Source organism: Saimiri boliviensis, chromosome 2, assembly GCF_048565385.1.
Source record: "Saimiri boliviensis isolate mSaiBol1 chromosome 2, mSaiBol1.pri, whole genome shotgun sequence".
Taxonomy (NCBI): domain Eukaryota; kingdom Metazoa; phylum Chordata; class Mammalia; order Primates; family Cebidae; genus Saimiri; species Saimiri boliviensis.
The window spans coordinates 69,258,796-69,286,647 of NC_133450.1; the positions used below are offsets into that span (position 1 = coordinate 69,258,796).

Sequence of the window (27,852 nt, forward strand, 5' to 3'; positions counted from 1 at the left end):
TTGCAATTTTGCTCATTCGGGCAGTCTAGGGAGATGGTGACGGTGAGGGACTAAATTGACTATGCCTGTGACTTCCATCAAAGGAAGATGAAACATGTTTAGCCCCAAGCCATGTTCAGAGTCTGCAGCAAGCAGGAATTCACCTTTATTGAGTTAACAATCTTTCCCAGGAAGAGCATGGAAGATAGTTTCTCGTCGTAAATCAGTAGCAGATAGGGTTTGTCTATCTTGCTCCTTTATTTTTCAGTAGGGTTAACAATCTTTCCCAGGAAGAGCACAGAAGGTATTTTCTCGTCATAAATCAGTAGAAGATAGGGTTTGTTTATCTTGACGACGAGCGGTGTCTCCATGGGCAGAGTCTGTGCTCCGGTGCCTGCGGCCCCCTCCGTGCCCCTCTCATCCATCTTCAGCATTGCCCTGTGCACAGCCTGTGGAAGCCAAGGGCAAAGTCAGGGCCTGCCAAGCTGCTCAGTGACCATGGTGGGCCAGAGATCCAGAGAAGATCAGAGAGGGAGACAACTTGGCCAAAGCCGTGCAACACAGCAGTAACTTGGCTGGTGTCAGCCACTCCAGGGTTCCTGTCTCTTTTGCTATTATTGCTGGAGAGTATTTGACAGGTAGATGCCACATGAAGGAAAAGATGGTGCAGGGCGAGCATCAGTTATGGGGCTTGGTGGGGGGAGAGATGGAGTGGCATTTTCTTTTCTTTCTCTGGGTTACAGGGAAGCATCAATCATAGCCGTGGCAGAAAAGGTGGTGAAAATGAGATGGTGGGATTCCCTACCCGGAAGCCTCCAGCACCCCCTTTCATCCGCCTGGTGGATGGTTAGGAGGGAGAAGGATTCTGGATTAGCTCTTTGAGATGACTCACATCCCAGACCCACTCCAAAGGCATCAACATCTGTAAACAGGTGATCAGTACTGGAAAACTGATAGGACTGTGTGAGATCCTGGCACATTTCTTCTAGTCTCCAGAATTCTCACAATTTTACTTGCAGAAAACTGGACAGCATCCTGTGTTAGAATCACAGCTGTCAGCAAATGTAACTCCAAAAGAAATGAGCCGTTGGACTCGACAAGCCCTTCAGAGCTGACATTGAATGTTTGTGGGAAGTCTGTGGGAAAGCTCGAAAGTGGGAAAATTCTAGTAACTGTGTTTCTTACATCAAAGTGAAAAATACAGTGAAATCTGTGCCATCTGACTGAGAGCAGCGGGCTCAGCTTGGCAAGCCGGATCCCTCCCAGCCTGGCTTGAACCTCCCACTTCATCCCCGACTAAGCACCCAGTCCCCACCACCTACTGCTCCATGATATCCAACCCCCAGCCTTGGCCACGCTGCTACACCCAGCACGGCACCCATATCTGCTTGTGGAAATCTTTCCCCTCCTTCAATGCCTTTTTAACCCCAAAGTAGGGTTGCCAGGTAAAATACAGGACATCCAGTGAAATTTGAATTCAAGTTAAATAATGAATATGTTTTAGTGTAAGTATGTCCCATGCAATATTTGGAACATATTGACACTAAAACAATTATTCATCGTTTATCTAAAATTCAAATTTAATTGGGTACCTTGTATTACATCTGCTAAATCTGGTGACCCTACCTGTATGGTGCTCTCTTCTCACCCCAGACAGTCAGGTGCTCACCTTTGCCAGAGATCACAGGGCCCTTTGCTTGACCATCTCTTCCTATGCAGCATGTGCTTACTGCTAACGCTTAAGAACTGTGTGGCTTTGGGCGCGGTGGCTCACGCTTGTAATTCCAGCACTTTGGGAGGCCGAGGTGGGTGGATCACCTGAGGTCAGGAGTTTGAGACCAGCCTGGCCAACATGGCTAAACCCTGTCTCTACTAAAAATACAAAAAGGTTAGCCCGGTGTGGTGGTGGGTGCCTGTAATCCCATCTACTTGGGAGGCTGAGGCAGGAGAATCGCTTGAACCTGGGAGGTGGAGGTTGTAGTGAGCCAAGATGCACCACTGCTCTCCAGCCTGGGCAACAAGAGTGAGACTCTGTCTCAAAAAAAAAAAAAAAAAAAGAAAGAAAGAAAGAAAAAAGAAAAGAAATGTGTGGCCTTTGAGAGAGAGTCTGGGTCAGACCTAGACCAGTTCTAGGTCTGATAACTGTTCTAGGCCTTGATCAACGTTTGCCTCGTTGAATTGGTTTCCCAAATAGCAGCAGTTTGAAAGCCTGGAAGCATGAGGCTGGCAAGGGTTATGTGTTTTTCTCGGGATCACAGGGTGGGTAAGGGGCAGGGCTGGATTCACAGCCGCCTCACCTGGGGGGTAGAGTCCTGGCCCTGACAGCCACTGTGACCCTGGGTCTGGCCCGGGGCTGGGCGAAGGCCCCTGTACTCCAGGAGTGGAGTCCAGGCCTGGTGGGCTTACCTCGCTCACTTTCAGGCTGCGACGAGGGGAGATCTTGGTGAGATCACCATGCTCCTCGAAGATTTTGGTGACACCCATGTAGGAAAGGGTCTTCCTCAGGTCAAAGGTGCCTGTGATGTAGAGTCTGGGCACAGACACATCTACGACCCTGGGAAATGGACATGACAAGGGTGAGTGGTCGAGCCCCGTTGTTGCGCAGGGCAAGCCTCAGGACACATGAGGAATGAAACACATGTCCTCCAGCCCCGAAGGTCTCCAATCTCTCTCCATCCACAGAATGAGGAGGGCTCCTTAACCCTGGGACTCTGGTTTCAAAACGCCATATGCTCTTCGAACTGTGTTCCTGCTTCCCAGCACATCTTCCCTAGGGCCCTCATCTGCAGGGTGTATTCTCAGTCCCCCCAAGTATCCGGGCGCCTCAGCGCCCTGAAGACTTCAGTCCCTGAAGATGTCCTCACTGTAGTCTGCCATGCCTGAGCCTGGAGCCCATCTTGACCCCAGAAGACCTGACACTGGAGGCAGCAGAGCACCCAGGATCTGGAGCTAGACAGCACTGAGTTCAAATCCATGCTGGCTCTCATGAGCTCTGCAACTTGGGGCAAGTGAGCTTCCTTTGTAAGTTACTTGTGCGAGAAGGAAGAGGATCATCAATACCTCACTAGGGGTGCTAAGGCAAATGCAGACAAGGCACTCAGCAGACAGGTGGTGCTTAGCAGAGAGCAGGCATCCATCCCGCTGCCCTCCACCCAGCAGCTCCACATCCTCTGTGGCTGGACCGATCAGCCTCCTGCCTGGCGCCTAGGGCCAGGTGCTCCTGAGGTACCTGCAGGCCGGATTCCTGTTTGCCTGGCTGGCCCTGCACCTCATTTCCCACCTACCCAAGGACCTCATTCCTGCCTATGTGTCCTCTCTCTCCTGTATCACCCATAAACAGAGGCCCTTTGGTCCTCCTCTGGAGCAGGCCGCACGCTAGAGTGACCCTCTCCTCAACAACTGACATCAAGAGACTTTTCTCGGCCTTGAATAGCCTATTCAGCTTCCAGCTCATTTCTTTTCTTCCTTTTATAGCAGAGGTCGTCTCTGCCAGTTATTTCCACTCTTTCCCATGATTGCCTCAGTCCACTCCAGTCAGCTCTTTGACATCAACTTTCGACAAAGCAACTCTTTCCAGAGCCCCTGTTGATGCCCAGCATTCCATGTCCCAGAGCTGACTCTCAGCGAGCCGCACCTGACAGTCATCCCTTTCTCCAGGGTGAAGCGTTCCGAGCCCGCCCCTCGAGGTTCCCCCTCCTTCCCCTGACACCTGCCCCTGTCTGGCTCCACCTCTCCCATCTCTACCGGCTAGGCTGCTACTTCGAGGCTCAGACCTTGTTCCCCTTCTCTTTTCTACCTTCACTCCCTCCCCATGCATGCCATTCAGTCTCATAGCTTTCAATATCGACAGCCCCAAAGACTTTCACATTTACCTTTCCACTCATTCAGTTACTCAACATTTATTAAATGCCTACTGTATGCCAGGCACTGTTCTAGGTGCTGGAGATGCATCTATGCACAGAACAGGCAAAGCTCCCTGCCCCTGACTGTGTGTTCTAGCAGGGAAGACAGGTGATAGAATCAACACAACAAGTACCACCTAAGCCAACATACACATGCTGGTAGTATGCGGAAGGCAGTAAGTGCCATGGAAAAATGTCAGTAGATCAACTTGCATGAATCAAGGATGGGGCCTAGGTTTGTGCAAAGTTTGAGGCAAGCAAGGGAGTTTTTTTTTCTAAAGAAAATGGGGAGTCACTGTAGGGTTTTGAACAGAGGAGTGACATGGTCTTGCTTAGGATTTGAAAAGATCATTCTGTCTCCTTTATCAAGATTATACTCTTATAATCATGTGGTGGTGATGTGTGTGAAGCGGGAATGGCAAAAATCGGTGCTGGGAGACCATTCGGAAGCGGGTGTGGTCGTCAGATGTTGGGAGCCATAGAGATGATGGGGAAGCACAAATTCCAGATGTAGCTTGCTGCAGGCTAAAGGGGTTTCCTGACAGACTGAATGAGGCATTTGAAAGTGGTCAGGGTGACTCCAGGGTTTTTGGGTTTAGCAACTAAAAAGATGGAGTCGCCATTGACGGAGATGGGCAAGCTTGGAGAGCTTCACTGGAGACAGATCAGGATGCTATTTTTGATGTGTCGACACTAAGCTCCAATTGCACATTCGGTGGGGACTCTGGGTAAACAGAAAGATCCATGACTCTGGAGTTTGGGGGAGAACAGGGTCTGGAACTAGAAGCGTGGCAGTCGTGGTAATAGAGGTGGTATTAAAGCTCTGAGCCTGTGCGCTCACTCAGGGGTAAGGATAGACAGAAAAGAAGGCTGGGGATTGAGCCTTGAGACACTCTCCTCTGAGACCTGGAGGAGGAGAGGGATCTCCAGCAAAGGAGACCGAGGAGGGGAGAGGCGGGAGGCGCTGTGAGAGTGGAGAGGTGGAAGCCAAGAGAAGAGCGCCTTAAGGAGGTGGGGACACCAGCCGGCCCAAAAACGAGGCCTGAGACTGACTGCACTCCACAACACAGACACTCTTGGTGCCTGGGGAGGGAGCTCTCCATGAGAAGCGGGCACAGAAGCTGGACTACAGTGGGCTTAGGAGCGGATGAGAGGGACTAGGGGCTATGAATAGAGGCAACTGCTTCATGGTATTCACCTGCAAAGGGGCAGTGATGAAATGGAGGAATAACTGGGGAAAAGCAGAGGTCAAGAGAAGCTTTTGTTTTGGAAAAATAATAGCCTTGAGATTTCCTGCAGGCCAGCACAAGCCTTACAGGGCGGAATGCACAGAAGGCAGACACCGGCTTCGTCTTCTTGCATAGAAGCCACTTCCATGAACTGTAAGTTATCCCTGGCCCCCTGCAAGGTTTCATGATGGAAAAGATAAGAGCATCTTTGTAACTGATAGAAATGATTCAGAAGAGAGAAAAATATATGCTGATGTGGCAAAGAGAGGAGAGGATTTCTAGGGTGACGTTCCTGAGTAGTGAGGGGCCACAGGTCCAGTGCACAAGTGGGGAGATTGACTTTAGTTTGTGCCAACGTAGGAAGGTGCTAAACGCAGCTGCTGCTGGCAGGAGAGCACATATACCAATAAGTACGGAAAAGTGTATGTGGGGCACCCAGTCTGGGAGTGGACCCTCAACACTGCTGAGCAGGACAATGGCTATTTCAAAGCCACCAGCAGTTTTCTACTCCTAAAGGGGGATCCTGGGAAATAGAGCTTTTCCTCTGGGGAAATCAGAACAGCAGGTGGCCTCAAATTATGCAAATCCAAAACAGGTGTCTGCCTCCTGCACAGAGGCCAGGTGGAAGTCTCTGAAGCCTAAATGCTGACATATTCTACCCGCATGTAAGTTGGGGTGTGTCTGTGGACTTGGTTACTTCTTTTTAGGGAAAAGGTGATTTTTCTCTTCAGTGTCTTCTAGGCCCTACAGTCTGGAGGGAAGTGCAGAAAGAGTGCACAGGGATAGCCCAGCCACCTCTGCTCTCCCATAGGAGACCACTGAGGTGTCTGGACTAGGCTTTCCATCTGTAGATCAAACTGACTTAACCACTTGTCTCCCAGACATAATGAGCTCAGAAAGTAGGAACATTTTCTGACAAAATGTAATTCCCTGGGGACTGTGGGCAAGCCCCCCCCGCCCCGCCCCGTCTTGCAAGAGGATTTGGAGTTTCTTCTCAGGAAGGTGGACATTATTAACCTATCTGTCATTTCAAGACTAGAAGTGATTGGGGAGGCCAGAGATCACTGGGGTGAGAGGAACCTTCCTCTCCATGACTCTCCTGGCAGGGAGGCCTGGCCTCAAGTCATGGAGATGTGGGGAGCAGTCCCAGAAGGATGGGGGAGGCAGCCTAGGCACTAGTTAAATGGAAGGAAGTGCCCTGGAAGACAGCCTGGGAGCAGCCTGCACTTGGACTTCATAAGATGCCACTTCCATGGACTCTAAGTTATCCTGAGTCCCTGTGAAGAGCCTTAGTTGTGTTATTCCCAAATCTCCAGGAAGGCTGGTGCTAGCCTACAGAAAATCTTGAAGGTTCTATTCCACTCTTGAGTAAAGGTTCAAAATGAGATGAAGCCTGAAGCCAAAGAGATGGTGGCAGTGCCCAGGGAAAATCCCTGTGTGGTTGGTGGTGGCCTGATGGTGGTCACAGCAGCATAGGCTGCAGAGGGCCTCGGCGAGGGGATTGTGAAACCCTCAGTGCAACATCTGAGCTATAGCCCTGTAGGAAACTGTCAGACATGGCTTGGAGATGGGGGTAGAGTGCACTCAGGACGCCGAGTTCCAGCAAAGCAACTGCAGGGTCTCAAGCCACTGTAATCTGAGTCCTACAGGAAACATCATCTTCTGGAGTCCAAGTCTCACAAAGCCAGGAATTCTGGATGAAGTGAGGTGGAACATCTGGTATCCCTCCCATTTTTCACCTTCTTTTCACTTTCTACACCCCCCAATTTCCTAGGGAGGCCTCCAAAGCCATCTCTGTGAACTCTAAAACTCTGTACAGTGCAGGCAGAAACATGTCAGTCCCTTTGGGAATGTCCCCATGTTAAAGGACAAAATGGGACATCCTGTTGGTGGTAAATTTGCTGAACCGATGCGGCTCCTTTCACACGGAACACAGCCTTGGAGGCATCATTGCGGAATGCATCCCTGATATCTAGAATGAGCTGCAGGCTCAAGAAAGGGAAATTCTGGTTCCAAATGCTTTCAAAAAAGTCACATTTATGGAATAGGGGAGAAAAGTGACAGAGCATCCCAAGAGCACTGCCATCCCTTGAGATCTGCACAGCCTCACCTGCCCTTCCCACTGGGAACATCTTCAGTGGAAAGGCAGCTGCCCTAGGGCTTCAACCTGAGGGTAAAAGGGTCAGATGTGCAGGACACCTGCCATTCAGTAAACCAGAGGTTCAAAAGTTCTGCTGGGGTACCCTGGAACTCTGCCTCTTCAGCCAATGGGAGGGAGAAGGAGAGAGGAGCTCACATTTGGGTGTGTTTTCTGTGGGGCAATGCTGTGTTAAGGCACATTTATTCTCTTGAATAAATGTGATGTTGGCAAGAGTATGACCACACACCACAGAAGGGAAGACCAAGTTTCGGCTAAAGGTTGTAATCTGGACCCTTCCTTTTGTTTTAGTGGCCAGACCCTGCCAACCCTTGTAGCTCCCTCATTCCCAATGGGAGGGGCAGGTGAGGCTATGCCAATATCAATGGATGGCAGTGCTCTTGGGATGCTGTGCCACTTCACTCCCCCACTCCCAGAACTGTGACTTTATTGGAAGCATTTGGAATCAGAATTTCCCTTTCTTAAGCCTGCAGCTCACTTTAGATATCAGAGATGCCTTCTGCAATGATGCCTCCAAGGCCATGTTCTCTGTGAAAGGAGTTGCATAAGTTCAGTCACCACCCATGAGTTGCCAAGCTCAGTCCTGGCATCATCTCTACCTCTTCTGGAACCGTCCTTGGTGCCTGATAGGACATCAGGTGTGGCAGAATTTTTCAGCAAACACCTTTAAGGAGATGCATGGGGAATGATGACAGGGGAAAGCTGAAAGAGGGAACGAGAAGAACACAGCCATCTGACACCTGTCCAAGTGGAAGCTACCCACTCTGCTACATCACCTTCACTGCTCTGGCCACCAGAGGCCACTATCCCAGCCACTTTTAAGGCACCATGTATGTCCATGCTGACACTCTGTCCCCAAGAGTAAAACCCAACATCAACCCTTACCTCTCTCCCCCAAATCTGTCAATAAGCAAGTACCTGGAAGGAATTCTGTAGGCTTGGCATTAATCTAATCTCAGTTTGTGTTTTTTAAAAAAAATACTTAACTCCCTTTGGTTCTTCAACTATTATTCGTGTAACTTACTCGGGACACTTCATGGGTTTTAGTGTGACACCACAGTTGACAACATCATTCTTCTCACAGCAAACAACTCACAGCCCCCTTTTATAGCCCCTGTTTGTCCTTGAAGTTTCCTTTGCTCCTCCCCCTTTCATACAGACTGCCACTCAACCTTGAAGACTTGGCACAAATATCCTCATGAAGTCCTCACTGACCACTGCCCTCCATCCACTAAGACTCCATCTACTGTGCTCTCACAGTCTTGATGCATCTCCCTCAAAGAGCCAAGAACTTCACTCTATTCATGTGACTTATTCCCCTATCCACTTCCCACCATAATACAAGTTTATTATAGAGCCCAGAAGAGAACTTGGCCATAAGGTAAGAGCTCAGATAGAAGAAATAAGAGGGAAGACAGGGAGAAGGAAAAAGCTGCAAGGCCTAGGCACCCTCTTTACCTGCGTGACAGTAATGTTTTCCATCTGGAGAAAATATCCACCTGCAAGCCCTCCTCCAAGTCCTTCAGCTTGCCCTCATCAGGAAGGACGAAGATGGCTGTGATATTTTTCCGGTAGGGTATTTTCAGGATGGTGCAAGAGAGCTTATCATCATAGCCAACTTGGTACATGTCACTATGGAACATCATGGGCACCTTCACTGTGTTGTTTTTCTCCAGAAAGAAATCTTCCTCTTTAGTTAGATTTGGATCAAACTCATGTCGCCACTTGCCTTAGATTGAAGAAAGACAAGATGACATGATTATCCCAAGGGAAAAGAGGTGACTAAATCCAACTAACCACTGGTCTCTGTTCACACAGATTCATGGTAAAGGGGGATATTCTGGGATATCAGGGAAGTCCTTGCCCTTATGCCATGTCCTGGAGGCTTCTGATAAGATGGGCTCAGGTGCAATTATTAGTCCCCAAAAGAAGCCAGGACTAGGTTGGTGAATTAAGAGAGGAACATCAGACTGCCATAATCCCAGGTTCCCCTGAGCCTGAGAAAGCCCATAGATTATGTCTTAACAAAGGGGATTGCATTACAATTAATGAGGACTAATTGAGTTTGTTGTGAGAAAAAATGCTTGATTCTAATCTGAGTCATCCCTGAAGGAGCTGCTCTCATGTGGGACTAAGAAAACTGGTGGAACAGGCTGCCATTGGAGCTTACCAAAGAGCAGTGAACACTGAAGCCTGGGTGCCTGGACTCTGAAGATACCTTGACCTATTGGGCATAGACTCAGACCTAGGTCTTTCAAGCCTGCTACTTCAGAGTCCCCATTATAGGGCCAACTCCCTGAGTTCAAATCCTGGCCTCACTGTTCTATCTGCCTGTCCAGAAGGTTATCAAGGGTTAACCCTGGACAAGTGTCTCAATCTCCCTGAACCTCAGTGTTTTTATTTGTAGAGTGAGGATATTGACAGCTTTGACATGTAGTGGGATAAGGCAGCACAGCTCAGTGCCTGTGTATAGTGAGTGTTGAGTAGGTGCTAGTCATTGGCAGCAGCATTCTTTTCACTGTTATTCTTATTGTTATGTAGGGGACATAGGGATTTCAGGAAATTCAAGATTCTCCTCTTTCCTTCTCTGGTTTGGGCAGACTGAAATTTTAGACTGTCATTGGTCACCTATTTTTCTCTTTAGCCATCAGTCTCTCTGTGGATTTTGAGAACCCTCAATTTTTTATATTTAATACCATGTTGCTGACATCCCAGCAGTGATTTTGTCTGGACTGATGGGTGTTGGCCTCTGATTCTCACCTATTTTGGCCAATCTGTCTGTGTACATGTGTTCTGTGTGGTGTTAGGGGATAAAGCTGAAATTTGAAAAGATTCTTCCACTGTTTTTTTTTTTTCAGTCTGATAAAGAGACTTTATAAGGAGACCCACCAAGTAATCACCATCACCATAATCAACATAATCACCATCTCAGGTGTCTGATTAGAGTGGTGGAAAGCACACAGTGCTAGGGTCAGAAGAAATGGGTTCCAGTCCTGACTCTCATTGATGGGCTTTGTAGTAAGTTAATCAATCTCTCTCTGAATTTTTTCTCATCTAAGAGATGAGAATAAAACATCATTCCAACCTGTATAATCAATGTTGTGTTAGAATACTCACCAATAATGAAAATGATAGACTGCATAAAGCTCATTTTACATATATTTTCACTTTAAATCTCAATAATTGTGTGATGAGTTGTGTATCATGGTACCCACTTTACAGATAGAAAAAGTGAGATTCTGAGAGATAAATCACATATGAATTCAAGATCACAGAGCAAACAAGTGGCCAACCCAGGTTTTTAACCCAAGTCTAAAGGTCATCCTATTCTTTCCACACCAACATGCCAAAAGCCTTACCTTGAAAGAAAATATAATTTGTAAGAAGCATCACAGTGCCAGGGTCTATAGTTTTGATCAGGTTGTTAATTTTTCCATGGGTTTTCTGACTGATAAAGTCATTGATCTGCTTCTGAGTATTTTCCAAGTTCTGAAAGTTGGTGCGGATGGTTTCAGCACTGTAAAAGTTTTCAGCATCTTCCAGAAATTTACTCTGTGGCTGCAGCCTCTGATCAATGAACATGGTGTTTCCAATGCTCACCTTGAGATCTTGAGTATTCTGGTTCAGCTCGCGAATGATATAATGGAAGCCCTCATGAAGATCTTTTTCTGGCATGTTTCTGAAGTTGAACCCCGTCTTGATCTCATCCAGAGTGCTGTCTTGGGCACCCAGGCACAGCATGGAGAAAGCTGTAGAGATACTCAAGGGGGATAGAAGGATGTTCCTGCCAGGGTTGTTAGAGGCCAGCTTCTTAAGCAACTTGAAGCCAAAATCCATGTTCTGCCTTGTAAGCTTCTTGGCTGCCATTCTTTCCTTCTGCCTTTGGGCCTGGCTCAAAGTTTCATAATTGGTTGGCAAGAAGCTTGGCTTCAGGAAACCTTTCACAGTGAGGAAAACAGCCAGAAAAATGGCCAGGCCCAGCGTGGGGTTCATTCTCCTTGAAGACTATCCTGTTGAGTAGTAGACCTGAGGTTAACAACAACAAAAAAGAACATGATAACCCCATTGCCCACATGTAACCCAGAGGAAGACCGGATGAAAGAAGAAATAGAGTGACTAGTGTGTGTTGTACATGGCAGTTTCTGAGTGCTTTGTCTTTTTAAAATAGCATTTAACCTTTATCATCACCCTGGGGACTAGAAATGATTTTCCACATTTTGTAAATAGGAGGACTGAATGCAGAAGACATCTTTTGTTTTTGTGCCCTCTTTATGGAAAGCGTCTCAATTCCTTTGAGGAACTTCTCCCCTCCACTGGGCCACAGTGAGGATACCCCGTTGTGTAGGCATGTGGCCCAGACCTGTCAACATAATACTTCTTTCCTTTGCCACATTGGCTGGTTAAAGATAAGAGTGTGACCAAAATCAGGCCAATCAGTGTCACTCTCTAAACTTTGGGGCAGTTGGCTTTGTGACGTAGCCCAGAAGCTGAATGTGGCCATGGGGTCCACATGCAGAAGGAGAGGAGACAGATAGAGGGGGGTGGAAAGATGGAAAGGGACTGACACATCTTCGGAATTCCTGGACTAAGCTTTACCTCAATTTACTATGCACCTTCATGTTTCCAACTTCAGAAACATGCCAGAAAAAGATCTTCATGAGGGCTTCCATTATATCATTCGTGAGCTGAACCAGAATACCCAGGATCTCAAGGTGAGCATTGGAAACACCCTGTTCATTGATCAGAGGCTGCAGCCACAGAGTAAGAGCCAATAAATTTCCCTTTTAGAGTTGGTTGGTTTGAGTTGAAATTTTTTTCCCCTTCAGCCAAAAGAATCATGACTAATCTGCAGAGATCAAGCCCTTTGTTTAAGCTCATAGGTTCCCTAGGTGGTAGATATTCTAGGAGGACCCAGGTCTCCAGAAAACCTTCTTCCCTACATGTTTCCCAGGGAGGGAATGGGGACGGCACTGTGGGAGAGGAGCAGCCAGGTCTGCCTGGCTCTGGACTGCCACTCATTTCACCCACTTCTCAGCTTTCACATCTTCCAATGCCATTGTGAGTTTCCGGGAGACAAGACTTTGAGTTACTGTTTTCCCTTTATCTCCAGCCCCAATGCTACAGAGAGATGCCAAAAGCATGTTGGCCTAGAAAGCTTCTTGATTTCTCTGGTTGGACATACTGCTGTCAATAATGGTTACGCCAATTTATATGTAAAATGAAGGCAGATTTCTTTGCTTGGGCATCTGCTATATCGTTTAGTCTGCTTTCTTCCTGTAATTTATATCTTATATGTCTGTAATCCATAGGTAATAGTGAGCTTGTCCACAGTAAAGGCTATTCATGGTTGTGTTAGATTGAGTTCCCTAGAAGCAGAACCTGAGATGGGGCTTTAGGCGCATGTTATGTATTGAGGCTGTTGCCTCAGCAGTAGCCTGCAGGGAAGTGAGGGGAGTGGGATGGAAAAGGGAAGAAGCCAAGGTGATATCTAGCCTTGGCCTGGTCCACAGCAGGAGGGCTCTCCAGGCTGACCTGATGGACAGAATCAGTCAGTTGGTGGCTGTGATCTGTTCCCTAGATGCAGGTCATGGTGCATAACTGGGTCACTTAGGTCTTATCAGCCAAGGGCATTTTCCTGGAGAGGAGAGGGCTGCTGTGAGCTGTCAGCAACCAGCCCTCACAGCAGCACCAGCAAAGGGTAACTGGGCCAGCCACCAGCAGGGTCTGCACAGCTAAATTCCCATGTCTGGCTCTTTCTGGTTGACTGAATGAACAGAAGAATGAACACCAGGTAAGGCCTGTACCTAGGAGTGTCCCCTGTTTCCAGGTTCTTCATGCCCAAATCCGTCTACACCAAGCACTGTGGATAGAGCCTTGATGACAGCAAAGGTCTTCAAGGAGTTTGTAGTATAGTATTGGAAAGTTCTAGTGAATACTGGTCATTGTTCCTAAGCATCCACCCTCCCAGCTTCCCAATAGATCCTCCTCCTCTTCCTCTCCTCTGCCTCTCCTTCTCTTCTCTTCTTCTTCTCTTTCTTTTCCTTCTTTTCAGCAATATACCCTTCTCTCAGGCAGCCCATGTGTCTCAGGGACGGAAGCCCTGCCAAGCTCCAAAGGAGGCCCTGATTGGTGCAGGGGCATCTCAACTGTCCTGCAACTGGTGGGTTCAGGAGCTAGACCTAATCCAATCAGTGCAGGTGGGAATTTCTGCCCTGATCCTTGTTTAGGGAGGGGTATGTGGCTGAAGGGGTGCAATCAGGGAGGGTTTCAAGACTGTTGGAATGTTGGGGTGCTGTCTGTCTCTTTTCTGGGATGTCCTGAGCAGGGACTAACAGCAGTTTTGCCACATGAAGGAAGTGATGCTAAGACAAAGCTGGAGCACAAAGAGGATGCATCCAATGGTTTTTGGGAGAAACTGGAGCTGGGGCCACAGAAAAAGATGACCCCAGAGCCCACCCTGCCTCTAGACCTCTAGTAACGTTGAGTTACATGGTCACTTCCTTGAAGCCAAAAACATTCTCACAAATAAAGGCAGATAGATATTTTTAAAATGCCAAGACTACTAAGTAGGCAGGAGTTCTGTGCTCTGCTCTCATGCCTTCATAGCTATGTGACATTTCAGAAAGCACGTCCCCTCTCTGAACCTAGCTGCTCTCTAAGTACCTTCTATCCCTCAAAAACACTTTTTGGTAGAACTTAGTAACAGGTGGTGATAAACATGGGCTCTGCAGGCTGTCTGAAAACAGATTATAGAAGAGAAATTAATTAGTAAAATTTCCAAGGATGCTTCAGATAAACAAAAGAAAACAGAAAATGGGAAGGAGTCCATCTCAGGGTGTAGGGGGCTGCACTGTTTGTGAAGGCTGCCTGGATTAAAAATAGAAGCTTCTGCTATTCAGAGTGGGCACAAGTTCCTAGTGCTCAGAAGTGGAGAAGTTAAGACATGTCCCTCAAGGAGCAGAGAAAACATTCTCAGCAGTGGGTTTGGCAGCCAACTAGATGGAAGCCATTCAGCAACCCAGCAGGAGCCTTGGGAGGAGGCTGGGCAGGGCAGGGCCAGAGCAGGAAAGGAACCTGCAGAAAGCACCGTCTTAGGAATGCTTCCTGGCACGCACAGCTTTACAGTGATGCTTGCTCAGTCCCTGAGCCCTCACGTTTTCTCTGCATTACCAAGTTTTGGAAACGAGACCGGATTATGGACTTCCAGGTCTGGATAGATGTCCTCCCAGCTTGTGTTTGCCAGGTGTTTCAAGGCAAGTCTCCTAAACCTTCAGGCTCTCAGTATTCATCTGTTAAATGAGGGTGATATGGTAATCATTGGGTTTCTACCCTCATGAGATGCTGCTGATCACACTGTCACCCCCCACAGGACACAGCCCACACCCCCGCCTGGCCAGGTCTCAGTGCCCTCCCACTGCTGTATGCCTGTGTCCCAGAAGTCCCCACCGAGCCTCCTCTTCTGGCTCCCTGAGTGCCAACATCCGGCCTTTCTCCCCCAAACAGCCCATATCGGCCTCATTCTTGGCCTTTCCATCTGTCATCACAGGCTTTAAACTGACCCAAATTTGTCAGTTGTGTTAGATGCCTGAGTAGCCTAATTTTTTAATTCAGTCAATTAAAATAGCTGAGTAACTAGTTACTTCCTAATGAATTGATAGGTTGCTTTCCTGAGTTGGGTAATTGTTTGTTGGCTTTTAGTTTGGAATGTGTGTGTGTGTGTGTGTGTGTGTGTGTGTGTGTGTGTATGTGTGTGTGTGTTTGGTTGTCATTCAAAATAAATTAAGAGAGAAAATTAAAATAAAACCAAGAAAAAAAAATACAAGATAGAAACTGAACTCCATGGGGAACACATGGGACAGGCAAAGCTGTAGTCAGTATTTCAATTCTCTGACCATCCTGCTCCCATGTTCCCTATTAATTGCGAAAAATAATTTCTTTCTCTTATGAATAGATAAAATAGTGCCTCACTGACCCGGAAGTCATTCATCCTGAAGACAGATCCAAATCAGGCAGGAAGCCTCTGCACAGGCAGCAGAGGCAGCTTAAGTCTACACGAGAGCCGGGCGCGGTGGCTCAAGCCTGTAATCCCAGCACTTTGGGAGGCCGAGGCGGGTGGATCACTAGGTCAAGAGATCGAGACCATCCTGGTCAACATGGTGAAACCCCGTCTCTACTAGAAATACAAAAAATTAGCTGGGCATGGTGGCGCGTGCCTATAATCCCAGCTACTCAGGAGGCTGAGGCAGGAGAATTGCCTGAATCCAGGAGGCGGAGGTTGCGGTGAGCCAAGATCGCGCCATTGCACTCCAGCCTGGGTAACAAGAGCAAAACTCCGTCTCAAAAAAAAAAAAAAAAAAGTCTACATGAGAGAGGGTTCCCCGTGGGAGGGCACTGCTTCCGCCTCCCACACTGTCCCAATCAGCCAATCGAAGCAACAGGGAGCGGTGACAGCAGACTCAACAATAATAAAATTTGTAATTTTACGAAGTGCTTCCCCTGTTATCGCCACAGTTTGGAGAAACAATATCTAAACAGAATACACACAGGCTACACGGGCTCCCTCGTTATCACCACATTTAGATATTTGGAGAAACAATACCTAAACAGACAGCAGACACACAGGCTACAGGAGATCTGCTCAGTTCACAGTGGTTTGGAACCACAGTTTACTTTAGAGAGACCTCCCCTCGGCTTGGGTAGGTCACCCCTCTCCTGATAGTTGACCATCCTACCTCTCTTCCCTGGGATGAAATTGGCTAGAAATAGTTGATGTAATATCCTTCCTTAAGCCAACGAGGCCAAAAACTTTAGAATGCTTTAGACAAGCTCCCATGTCTTGAGCCCCAGCAGAGTGAGCTTCAGGCAACCAGTGTGTTGCCTGCTCATTGGGGAGATGATTTCCCCACTGGCTGCATGCACCAGGCACCCCTTCCTGCCCCAAGAACCCCAAGCCCTCTGAGACCCCACCTTTCTTCAGAAACTTTTCAGAGTACCCCTTGGAATGTGCTGCATTTGGGTAAACTCAGTGCCCTCCCTGGGGCTGAGAAATCTGATGAATCCTTGCTGTAGATGTACTGTGGTCTTCCAACAGAAGACCCTCACCAAAGCCCTGCACTTGACAAGCCACTCCAGGCCTGCTCTGTGGTTCACCTGCCTTAAGGGACTGAAATTACTTTAAGAGGAATCACTCTATAGACATTAGAAATTCAATGATTATTTTTAAAAAGCATGTTTAGAACTAAGTGGTAAGACATATCCTCTCTCCCCTTTTAGAAGTAAGAGAAGCCCCATAAACAAACTCTGATGACCACGGCAATATGCTTTTTACTCTTTCCTGGAAAACAAAGAGTGGAGCACATGTCACCATTCCACTTTGTAATTTGCCTTGTAGATTTCTGCCTTCATTCTTTAAGAAATATGTTTGAGTCCTCACTCAGTGTCAGACACTGAGACAATGCCCAAGAAATGGTTCATATTGATACTGCAGACTGACTTTCAGCCAAACTAGCCCCGTAGCCTTTTCCAAACTCTCAAGATCCTTCCAGCTGTCTGCCTGACCTGGTCCTCCTCCCCTTCAGTGACTTAATTCTAGGAGGAGGGGATATATGAGTTGGAAAGGCTGAGAGATCATCAGCTTCAGGACTGGCTGTGCCATAAAGAGGGAAACAAGGCCCAGACTGGACAAAGGAAGAGATGATGGTTGCAATGTGCATCAGTGGTGAGAATCCAGCCAGTGAAGGCAATTCTGCAGAAATGCATTGAACAGGCTGGTTGGACTCACTTTCTCCATGAACCAGTGAGTTGATGGATCCAGCCTCTGTCCTCAGGGAGAGATAAAGATTCACAAACACCTCACATACAAGGTTGACTGTGGTCAGCGTCATGCAGCAGGGGTGGACCCAAGTTGGAGGCACCACCTTATGTCCCAAGACCTCTCCCATCCTCACATTCATGAAGCTTTTTTTTCTCTAGAAAAGCCCTGGGCAGTAGATGCCTGAGATACTCTGGCAAAGATGTTCAGCAAATTCCTCAAGAGGGGTTTCCCCAGATTTTGGAGATCCTCTAGAATTTTCCTTTCATACATGCTCCTGGAACACTGCTACATCCTCCCTTAATCTGAAGCAAGCTTCGTGTGGAATAGACAAGTAACACTTGATCTTTTGGAAGGAAAGGTCTCATACTCACGGTGTATTCAGAAGTCCACTGAGCCAGCCAAATGCATCTGCCTTTCTTGCTTTATTATTTATACTTCCATGGCTTCTTAGAAAAGTAGAGTAAGGCTAATAAAATGAGCTGGCGTGAGTGGGCAGGTGACAGAGGCTCTGGGAGCAATGGCCACAGCACCTCCCCGGGGGTTCTCTTCACCTCTGGAGGTGGCGGTGAGATATTGTACTGGCCACACCCACGAGGCTGTGGCTTCCCTAATGAAGTCTACTAGACACCTTTTGCAATGACTCTGTTTCCCAATTGCTCTCCTGGTATGGAGGCCAGAATGGTCTACAAATAGATCAGCCTGGAGTCCTAATACTGAATATTCAACCTAAATGTTATCATTGCAGCCCATGGGCACAGGTTGATAACTGGGTTTCTTGGGGTCTTCCCATTTATCGCTCACCATTTTCTTTTGCTATTTTTCATGTATTCCAAGGTGTCAGCTCTGTTACCTTAGCTCACATGGAGTCCTTTGGGGAAAAAGTTTGAGAGATGAATAGACAACTAAATGCATAACTTCCATTAAGAAGAACAGGAACTAAAAATTCACCTCAAAGTTCATGATCACAGAAATGACAAATTGTTTTCCTATTTCATATTTGCTGTGCTGGAGTGATGAGACCATCTTTGGGTTCTGTTGTCTCTGCCTCCCCTTACTTTTCTATATTTTCCAAACTGTCTTTTAAAAAACAGATATTGCTTTAGGATTAACTTTTCAAAGGCTTAAAATAAAATAAAATTCTTATCTTGTTTTATCATTTGGAGAGAGAAGCATTGATGACGTCTGAGAACTTCCCAAACTCACTAATCCTGGGATGGAAGAGCAATAAGGTCCACATACCTATCTTCAATTCTGCTTTATCTAGTGAGCTCCAGAGAGCAGAAAAATCATTCATATATTTCTTCCCCACTTAGTGGTGTTTCATAGTAGCTCATATCTGACTGAAGCACCTCAGAGGCCTTGGAAGAGCTATGGGTGGTGTTTTTCCTTTCTTTGGGTTGTTGCTTTTAGCACACACAGGACTGTCATTCCCAGAGCTATTCAGAGCAGGCTACCCAGAGAAACCTTCTCGGAAAGAGGTGACAGTAGTTCATTCCCAGGCCTAGTTCAGCCACAAGCTCTATGTACTCAGGGCCTAGATGAACAAGGCCTTGGGATGTGGGTTCCAGAACTGCCCAGACTGGAAAGCACCCCTGAAGAAGCCTCTGAGCCACCACCTTCCCTCCCTTCTCTCACCCAGGGAGCAAGGTCTGCCTGCTGGGATGCATGGGTCAGAGACACTGTGTGACTGGCAAGACAAGAGACTTCACGCTGGCCAGCTCTGGTCACCAAAGGAAGGCAGAGGAGACAGAAGGACAGGCTGAAGCTAGGGAGTGCAGGTGGTCCCACTGTGACTGTGGAGGCTGTAGCAGTGGAAGATCAGAGTCAGTGAGGTGGACACTGACCCAGAATCCAGGTTTGCACCCCTGGTTTGGGAGGGAAAACCCTGCCCTCTAATTACAGGGTGAGGCCTTTGTGAGTCCAAGGGCCACGCCTCCCTGCCTGCCTGCCCCAGACACACTCTGCTCCAGGGCAAATTCCCACAGAAGAAATGTAGGGAGAGGCCAGGGTGGGGATGCCCACCGAGCGACATGGGTAGCACTGGTGATGCCTGAGTTCAGACAGTGCCAGAGGCCAGTAGGCCACAGACAGAGGATAGCCACAGGTGGGCTGCAGGCCAGCCAGGTGCTACACCCTGGTGGGAAGTTGCTGGTCCTGCCTGGGAAAAAGAGCCCAGGAGGAGGTGAACATCTGTGGAGAGCAGTGAAGGAGACAGGCATGGGAGGGAGCAGCCCCCTCCACACACCCATTAAGGGACCTTAGCCTGGACTTGAGGCAGCCCCTGCCTCCCTCCAGTTAAGATTCAAGGACCATGGATTTGTGCCTGGTATTCACGGAGGCTAGGAGGATGAAGCGGATTGTCCAGTCTGGGGGAATTATTGTTATAAGTTAATCGGCCGGAGGCACTGACCAGAGGCTGGGGAGTGGTCTGAATATTTTTTACATTATTTCCTTGTGTAGGTGTGAGAGGGGAGATAGGAATTTCCATCCTCACTATCATTCTTTGGATCTCCCAGATGCCAGAAACATGTTAATGAACATGCCACACCCTAACTCCAAGAGCTCTGGTCTGATGGGAACACAGGAGAGCACAGAGATACAAGTCACACTAGGTAAGGGTCAAGGTAGAGGTAACTTTGGGACATGAGAACAGGCAGGAGGCACCTGATCCTACCTGGGGTGCTCTAGACAGCTTCATAGATGGGGCACTCTTAAGCTGGGTTTTGACAGATAAGTAGGTGTTCTCTAGGAGAAAACTGAGGGCAAGAGAAGCATATCAAGGATTTTGCATCCTGGAGAAGGTGAGTGAACAATCTAATGCCTCCTGAAATTGTAAATGTGGCTTTGGGCTTCTAGTTCTTTAACCACAAAATGAGAATAATCTATCTCTAAAGCAGCTGTTTTCGTCCTGGGTGTGCATTAGAATCACCTAGGAGCTTTAAAAATACCTATTTTGTAAAGTATCTGTTCATATCCTTTGCCCATTTTTGAATGGGCTTGTTCATTGCAGCACTGTTTACAATAGCAAAAACCTGGAACCAACCCAAATGCCCAATGATGATAGACTGGATAGGGAAAATGTGGTACATATACACCATGGAATATTACGCAGCCATCAAAAACGATGAGTTCACGTCCTTTGTAGGGACATGGATGAACCTGGAAACCATCATTCTCAGCAAACTGACACAAGAGCAGAAAATCAAACACCGTATATTCTCACTCATAGGCGGGTATTGAACAATGAGAACACATAGACACAGGGAGGGGAGCACTACACACTGGGGTCCGTTGGGAGGAAATGAGGGAGGGGCGGGGGGGTGGGGAGGTGGGAAGAGATAGCATGGGGAGAAATGACAGATACAGGTGAGGGGACGGAAGGCAGCAAACCACACTGCCATGTGTGTACCTATGCAACAACCTTGCATGTTCATCACATGTACCCCAAAACCTAAAATGCAATAAAAAAAAAAGAAAAAAAAATACCTATTTTCAGAACATTCCTCTGGGGATTTTGAGTTAGTTGATGCAGGATAAAGCCTGGGTGAGGGTGCTTTTAAGAACTTCAAACCAGGAGATTTAATGAGCACCCAAGTTTGAGGATCCTACTCTAAACAAGTGACTCCTACCTGGTGATTCCATTGTCTTTTAAAGCATTCAGCCACCAGATATCAAGACGGCTATAAAGCTACAGAATTAAGGTACTGGCACAGAGACAGACAAGTTAACTAATGGAAAGGACTGGAGAATCCAACAGAGCCACACAGTAAGTCACCTGATATGTGACAAGGGCATCGCTGCAGTTCAAAGGAAAGGATGACCCTTTCAATGAATGGAAAAACCAACCAACCAACCAACCAACAAACAAACAAAAACCCTGATACCAAAACCTAGCAGAGACACAACAGAAAAAGAAAATTTCAGGCCAGTATCCCTGACCTACATTCATATGAAAATCCTCAATTGGCAAACTGAATCCAGCAGCACATCAAAAACTTAGCCATCATGATCAAGTCGGCTTCATCCCTGGGATGCAAGGCTGGTTCAACATGTGCAAATCGATAAATGTAATCCATCACATAAACAGAACCAGTGACAGAAACCACATGATTACCTCAATACATGAGGAAAAGGCCTTTGATAAAATTCAACACCCCTTCATGTTAAAAAAATTTTAATAAACTAGGTATTGATGGAACATATCTCAAAGTAATAAGAGCTATTTATGACAAACCCAGAGCCAATACACTGAATGGGCAAAAACTAGAAGCACTTCCTTTTGAAACAGGCACAAGGTAAGGATGCCCTCTCTCACCACTCCTATTCAATATAGTAGTGAAAGTTCTTGCCAGGGCAATCAGGCAAGAGAAAGAAATAAAGTGTATTCAAATAGGAAGAGAGAAAATCAAATTGTTGCTGTTTGCAAATGACATGATTATATATTTAGAAAACCCCATTGTCTTAGCCCGAAATCTCCTTAAGCTGATAAGTAACTTCAGCAAAGTCTCAGGATACAAAATCAATGTGCAAAAATCACAAGCATTTCTATACACCAATAATAGACAAGCAGAGGGCCAAATCATGAGTGAACTCCCATTCACAATTGCTACAAAGGGAATAAAATACCTAGGAATACAACTTACAAGCGATGTGAAGCACCTCTTCAAAGAGAACTACAAACCACTGCTTGAAGAAATAAGAGAGGACACAAACAAATGGAAAAACATTCTATGCTCCTGGGTAAGAAGAATCAATATTGTGAAAATGACCATATTGCCCAAAGTAATTTATAGATTCAATGCTATCAAGCTACCATTGACTTTCTTCACAGAACTAGAAAAAAAGTACTTTAAATTTCATGTGGAACCAAAGAAGATCCCACATAGCCAAGACAATCCTAAGCAAAAAGAACAAAGCCAGAAGCATCATGCTACCTGACTTCAAATTATACTATAAGTCTACAGTAACCAAAACAGCACGGTACTGGAACCACAGCAGATATATGGAACAATGAAACAGAGCAAAGGTCTCAGAAATAACAACACACATCTACAATCAACTGATCTTTGACAAACTTAACAAAAACAAGCAATGGGGAAAGGATTCCCTATTTAATAAATGGTGTCAGGTAAACTGGTTAGCCACGTGTAGAAAACTGAAACTGGACCCCTTCCTTATACCTTATACAAAAATTAACTCAAGATGGATTAAAGATTTAAATGTAAGACCTAAACCCACAAAAACCCTAGAAGAAAACCTAGGCAATATCATTCAGGACATAGACATGGGCAAAGACTTCATAAGACTAAAACACCAGAAACAATAACAACAAAAGCCAGAAATGGCAAATGGGATCTAATTAAACTAAAGAGCTCTGCACAGCTAAAGAATCTGTCATCAGAGTGAATAGGCAACCTATAGAATGGGAGAAAATTTTTGCAATCTATCCATCGGACAAAAGGCTAATATATAGAATCTGCAAAGAGCATAAACAAATTTACAAGAAAAAAAATCAAAAAGTGGGTGAAGGATATGAACAGAAACTTATCAAAAGAAGACATTTATGCAACCAACAAACATATGAAAGAAAGCTCATCATCACATTCATTAGAGAAATGCAAATCAAAACCACAATGAGATACCATCTCACACCAGTTAGAACGGCGATCATTAAAATCAGGAAACAGCAGATGCTGGAGAGGATGTGGAGAAATAGAAACAGTTTCACACTGTTGGTGGGAGTGTAAATTAGTTCAACCATTGTGGAAGACAGTGTGGCGATTACTCAAGGATCTAGAAATAGAAATTCCATTTGACCCAGCAATTCCTTATTATCCAAAGGATTATAAATCATTCTACTATAAAGACACATGCACACATATATTTATTGAGGCACTGTTCACAATAGCAAAGACTTGGAACCAACCCAAATGCCCGTCAATGATAGACTGGATAAAGAAAATGTGGCACATACACACCATGGAATACTCTACAGCCATTAAAAAAGGGTGAGTTCATGTCCTTTAGAGGGACATGGATGAAGCTAGAAACTATCATTCTCAGCAAACTAACAGAAGAACAGAAAACCAAACACCACATGTTCTTACTCATAAGTGGAAGTTGAACAATGAGAACACATGGACATAGGGAGGGGAACATCACACACTGGGGCCTGTTGAGAGTGAAAGGCTAGGGGAGGGATAGCATTTGGAGAAACACCTAATGTTTATGATGGGTTGATGGGTGCAGTGAACCACCATGGCATGTGTATGCCTATGTAACAAACAGGCACGTTCTGCCCATGTACCTCAGAACTTAAAGTATAATAATAATAATAATAACAGTGGATGTCCATATAGGAAAAAGATAAACAGTGACCATTTTACTCAACATACAGAAGTTAATTTGAGAAGTCACAGACTGAAATGTGAAAGATATTAGATTGGACCATATGAAACTATTCATCTTTAATTTTTTTAAGCTCGAAACCCACAAAAATCAAAATAATAAAGCTTCTAGAAGAAAATATATTAATAGTAGAACATCTTCTTGACCATGAGATAGGTAGAAAGTATTAATCGTTTTTTAAAAGTGATTAATGGAATTTCACTAACATTAAGAGCCTTGTTCCTCTGAGATCACCTAAGAGAGTACGAAGGCAAGTCACAGGCTGGGAGTGGTACGTGTAATGCCTGTGTCTGATAAAGGGCTCATGGCTGTTTTTAAGGACTTCTGCAAATCGACTGAAAAAAGACAACAACTTAAAAACTAAGCAAAGACATGAAAAAATACGAAAGAAGAAATCCAGATGGCCAATAAGCATCTGAAAAGGCACTTGACATCATTAGTCATCAGAAATATGCAAAACAAAACTACAAGAACTCACTACACACCCACTAGAATAGCTCAGATTAAAAGAACTGGCAACACCAGGGCGTGGAGCAAGTAGAACTCTCTTCCACTGCTGGTGGGTATGCAAACCAACACCAACGCAGTGGCTGGAAAATTGCTTGGCAGGATCTATAAAAGGTAAACATATGCTTACCCTTTGTCCCATTTATTATATCTCAGAGCATATGCCCAATAGAAATGAGTGCTTGTGGGTTTACAAAGATGTGTACTACAATGTCCATAGCACCTTTATGTAATAAACCCAAAGAGGAAACAACCCAATTGTCCATTTATAGTAGAGTAGGGAGAGAGAGAGAGATTCTGGGCCACCATCTCAGATCATACTTTGCATTTCCCTGGGTGGCCTCCCTTTTCTCTGGTTTTCACAGGATCCCCAGTTGATGCTCATGACAGACAGCTTTGGGAGCCAATGATCAAGAATGTGAAACATTGCAAAGCCCAAATCCCACTAGAGCAAATTATACTGTACCTCCAAGCAACAAGGCAATTGAGGAGCTTAATCAATAAATGAGTTAAAGTTAATAAATATTTGATTTTGAAAGAAACTATTTTTAAGCTATCTCCAAGATCCTCGGTTACCCTAAAAAGCTTCTAGTAAAAAATGTTGAAAATCTTTCCATACAAAAATCTAACGAGTAAGAATATAAAGAGAGAAATAGAAACATATTTTCAAAAAAACTAATTGGGAAGCATTCTGTAAATAGCAAATAAATTCAAGACGGCATTTCAGAACATTTGAGAAAAGGTGAGTTATTGGGAAACAAACAAATCATTTCAAAAAACAAAATTACAAGTGCTGGAAGAAAACTTTTTCATAATGTTAGAATGAGAAAGAACTTAAGCATGATACACAGTGAGAAACCATGTTAGAAAAGATGGCAAAGATGGATATACCATCTTTATACAATATGTTTCAACTCTACAGAACATGTAAAATTTGGAATTACAAATCGGAACGTGTGTACAAGATAAAGAGCTAATGTTCTTAACAGCAAAGGGTTCTTATATATCAATAAGTAACCACATGTGTTTCTCAATCAGCAAAAATGTAAAATATTTGGGTAAATTTGCATTGAAACATTGTTGGTGGGGGCCGGCTTCGATTTTCCTTATCTTATTTTCTTCTTTGTCTCTGTCTCTGCAAAACAGGGTACTTTCATACATGTATTAGTAGATATGGTTATTGATAGACATTATGTAATTTTCACCTCAACTTTGTGAGTTTCCTATATAGCTGGACAGTCAGCAGATTCAGGATTCAAAAATCAGGTCTTCTGGTTTTGAATGCTTTGTTGCATGGACAGCTTTCTGGTAGACCATAAATGAAAGCATGGCCACAGCATCTTGACAGCCAGCAGGGACCCATGAAACTCTTGGCCAGACTGGTGATCCAGTTAGACATGAGAAGGATGCAGAATGTCTGTCTATTTGAGTGATCACCTTGGCCCTTGGTTCTCTTCCTGTTCCCTAAGACAGAGAAACAGACAGACAGACCACACACACACATACACACACACAATGCCCCTTGGACTAACCTCACCTCCCCAGTTCCTCCTTTCTCCTCAGGTCGGATTTCCTTGGCCTTCCCCAGGTGTCGCAGATCCCTAGTCCTCTTTCAGTCCTGGTCCTGCAGCCTCCAGGTTCCAAGTGTGTTCCTCTAGGCTCCTCAGCCCCACAAGCCTTGTCTACAAACTGGGTGGACTTTGCCCAATTACCTGCTGAGCCTGCCTCTGCCACCTCCACCCCTTTCCCGGATCAGCCTGGCCAATTGGCCCTGCCAAGTGTCTCACTCAGAGAGCAAAGCATCTGGGAGTTCTCTTCCTCACCCTTCGGAAAAGCTCAGGCTTGCTTTTCCTCTCCCATCCCAAATAGCAAGGGGCACTGTGCTAGGTACACCTAAAGTGCTCTATAGGTTCACTGATGAGGGCCTGGCTTGCTAGGACCTGGGTGTTTGGCACCCAGCAAACCACATAAAGGTGAGAGCACCAGAAACCAGAGTGACACACGCCATACCCTCCCAGCTCCACAGCCCTGATTGCTGTGCTCATCTTTGAGCAGAATGGTCCACCCCTAGATTCCTTCCCTGGGGCAGGGCAGGAATGGGTGTGGGCACCCTGGCACTGCTGTAGAATAACAGCTGCCTGGCATAGATGTTACATGGCTCTGTCCCACTTCCCAGGTGCAGCCTGGGAGCAGGCAACCCATTCATTCAACCCCACCGCACCTCCGAGCTCTGGGAGGTCTCAGGGCCTGGGCCTGTGGTTTGGGTTCCAGACATAGGTGATCCATAATGCACCTGGTGGCTGGAGAAGCCACCCCTTCCTCTGGTTCTCAGTATACCCACCTGTACAATGGGCAACAGGAAACTACATTGGATCTGTGGTTGCCTGAGACAGCCAAATTATTGGAAGACATGCTGTCAATCAATTTTACTTAAAATAATACAGACCTGGCCAGGCGCGGTGGCTCAAGCCTGTAATCCCAGCACTTTGGGAGGCCGAGGCAGGTGGATCACGAGGTCAAGAGATCAAGATCATCCTGGTCAACATGGTGAAACCCCGTCTCTACTAAAAACAAAAAAAAATATTAGCTGGGCATGGTGGCGCGTGCCTGTAATCCCAGCTACTCAGGAGGCTGAGGCAGGAGAATTGCCTGAACCCAGGAGGCAGAGGTTGCGGTGAGCCGAGATCGTGCCATTGCACCCCAGCCTGGGTAACAAGAGCGAAACTCCGTCTCCAAAAATTAAAAAAAAAAAAATAAATAATAATACAGACCTATGTCCATGCTAAGTGTCATTCTAGCCAGATCTAGATGCTGGTGGAAGAGCAGAACAAAAGAGGATATAAAAACAGAGCATTTGCTCAACATCGCTAATCATCAGGGAAATGTAAATGAAAAGCACAGTGAGATACCACCCTACTCCTGCAAGATGGCCGTCATTAAAAAGTCAAAAAACAATAGATGTTGGTGTAGATGTGGTGAAAAGGGAACACTTCTACACTGCAGGTGCAAATGTAAATTAGTAAAATCGCTATGGAAGACAGTGTGGAGATCCCTTAAAAAGCTAAAAGTAGAGCTACCATTTGATCCAGCAATCCCACTACTAGGTGTCCACCCAAAGGAAATCCTTTGTGCCATTATATGAAAAAGACACATGCACAGACATGTTTATAGCCGTTAAATTTGTAATTGCAAATATATGGAACCAACCTAAATGCCCATTAACCAATGAGATGATAAATAAAATGTGGTATATATACACCACGAAGTACTACTCTGCCATAAAAAGGAACAAAATAATGTACTTTGCACCAATTTGGAAGGAACTGGAGGCCATTATTCTAACTGAAGTAACTTTTTCCAGGAATGGAAAACCAAATATTGTATGTTCTTGCTCATAAGTGGGAGCTAAGCTGTGAGCACAGGCAAAGAACGATCTCATGGACTTTGGGGACCCAGGGGAGAAGGTTGGGAGCGGGTGGTGAGGGATGAAAGACTACACACTGGGTACAGTGTACATTGCTCAGGTAAGGGGTGCATTCAAACTCAGAAATCACCACTAAAGAACTTAATCCAAGTGACCAAAAACCACCTGTACCCAAAAAACTGTTGAAATTTAAAAAGGGCTGAGAGCGATGGTTCACGCCTATATTCTCAGCACTTTGGGAGGCCAAGGTAGGCGGATCACAAGGTCAGGAGACAGAACCATCCTGGCCAACATGGTGAAACCTCGTCTGTACTAAAAATACCAAAATTGGCCAGGCATGGTGGGGCGTGCCTGTAGTCCCAGCTGCTACTCGGGAGGCTGAGGCAGAAGAATCGCTTGAACTCGGGAGTCGGAAAAAAAAAAAAGAAGAG

The 27,852-nt window shown here is 45.9% G+C and overlaps 1 protein-coding gene across 4 annotated transcripts; it reads right to left on the bottom strand.

Moving 5' to 3' along the window:
• Window positions 1–114: 114 nt before the first annotated feature.
• On the bottom strand, window positions 115–25,690 carry SERPINA12 (serpin family A member 12). 4 transcript variants are annotated; one of them, XM_039469137.2, is made up of 5 exons: window positions 25,535–25,690; window positions 10,628–11,278; window positions 8,727–8,997; window positions 2,386–2,533; window positions 115–428 (listed from the first exon to the last, which is right to left on the bottom strand). In XM_039469137.2, exons 2-5 carry the CDS (start codon window positions 11,259–11,261, stop codon window positions 237–239), a joined length of 1,245 nt encoding a protein of 414 aa, XP_039325071.1. In that variant the 5' UTR covers window positions 11,262–11,278; window positions 25,535–25,690; the 3' UTR covers window positions 115–236. The 4 variants fall into 4 exon arrangements, with proteins under 4 accessions (XP_039325071.1, XP_039325072.1, XP_010337762.1 ...); XM_039469138.2 differs by having other exon boundaries at window positions 10,628–11,294; XM_010339460.3 differs by having other exon boundaries at window positions 25,530–25,690.
• Window positions 25,691–27,852: the final 2,162 nt, after the last annotated feature.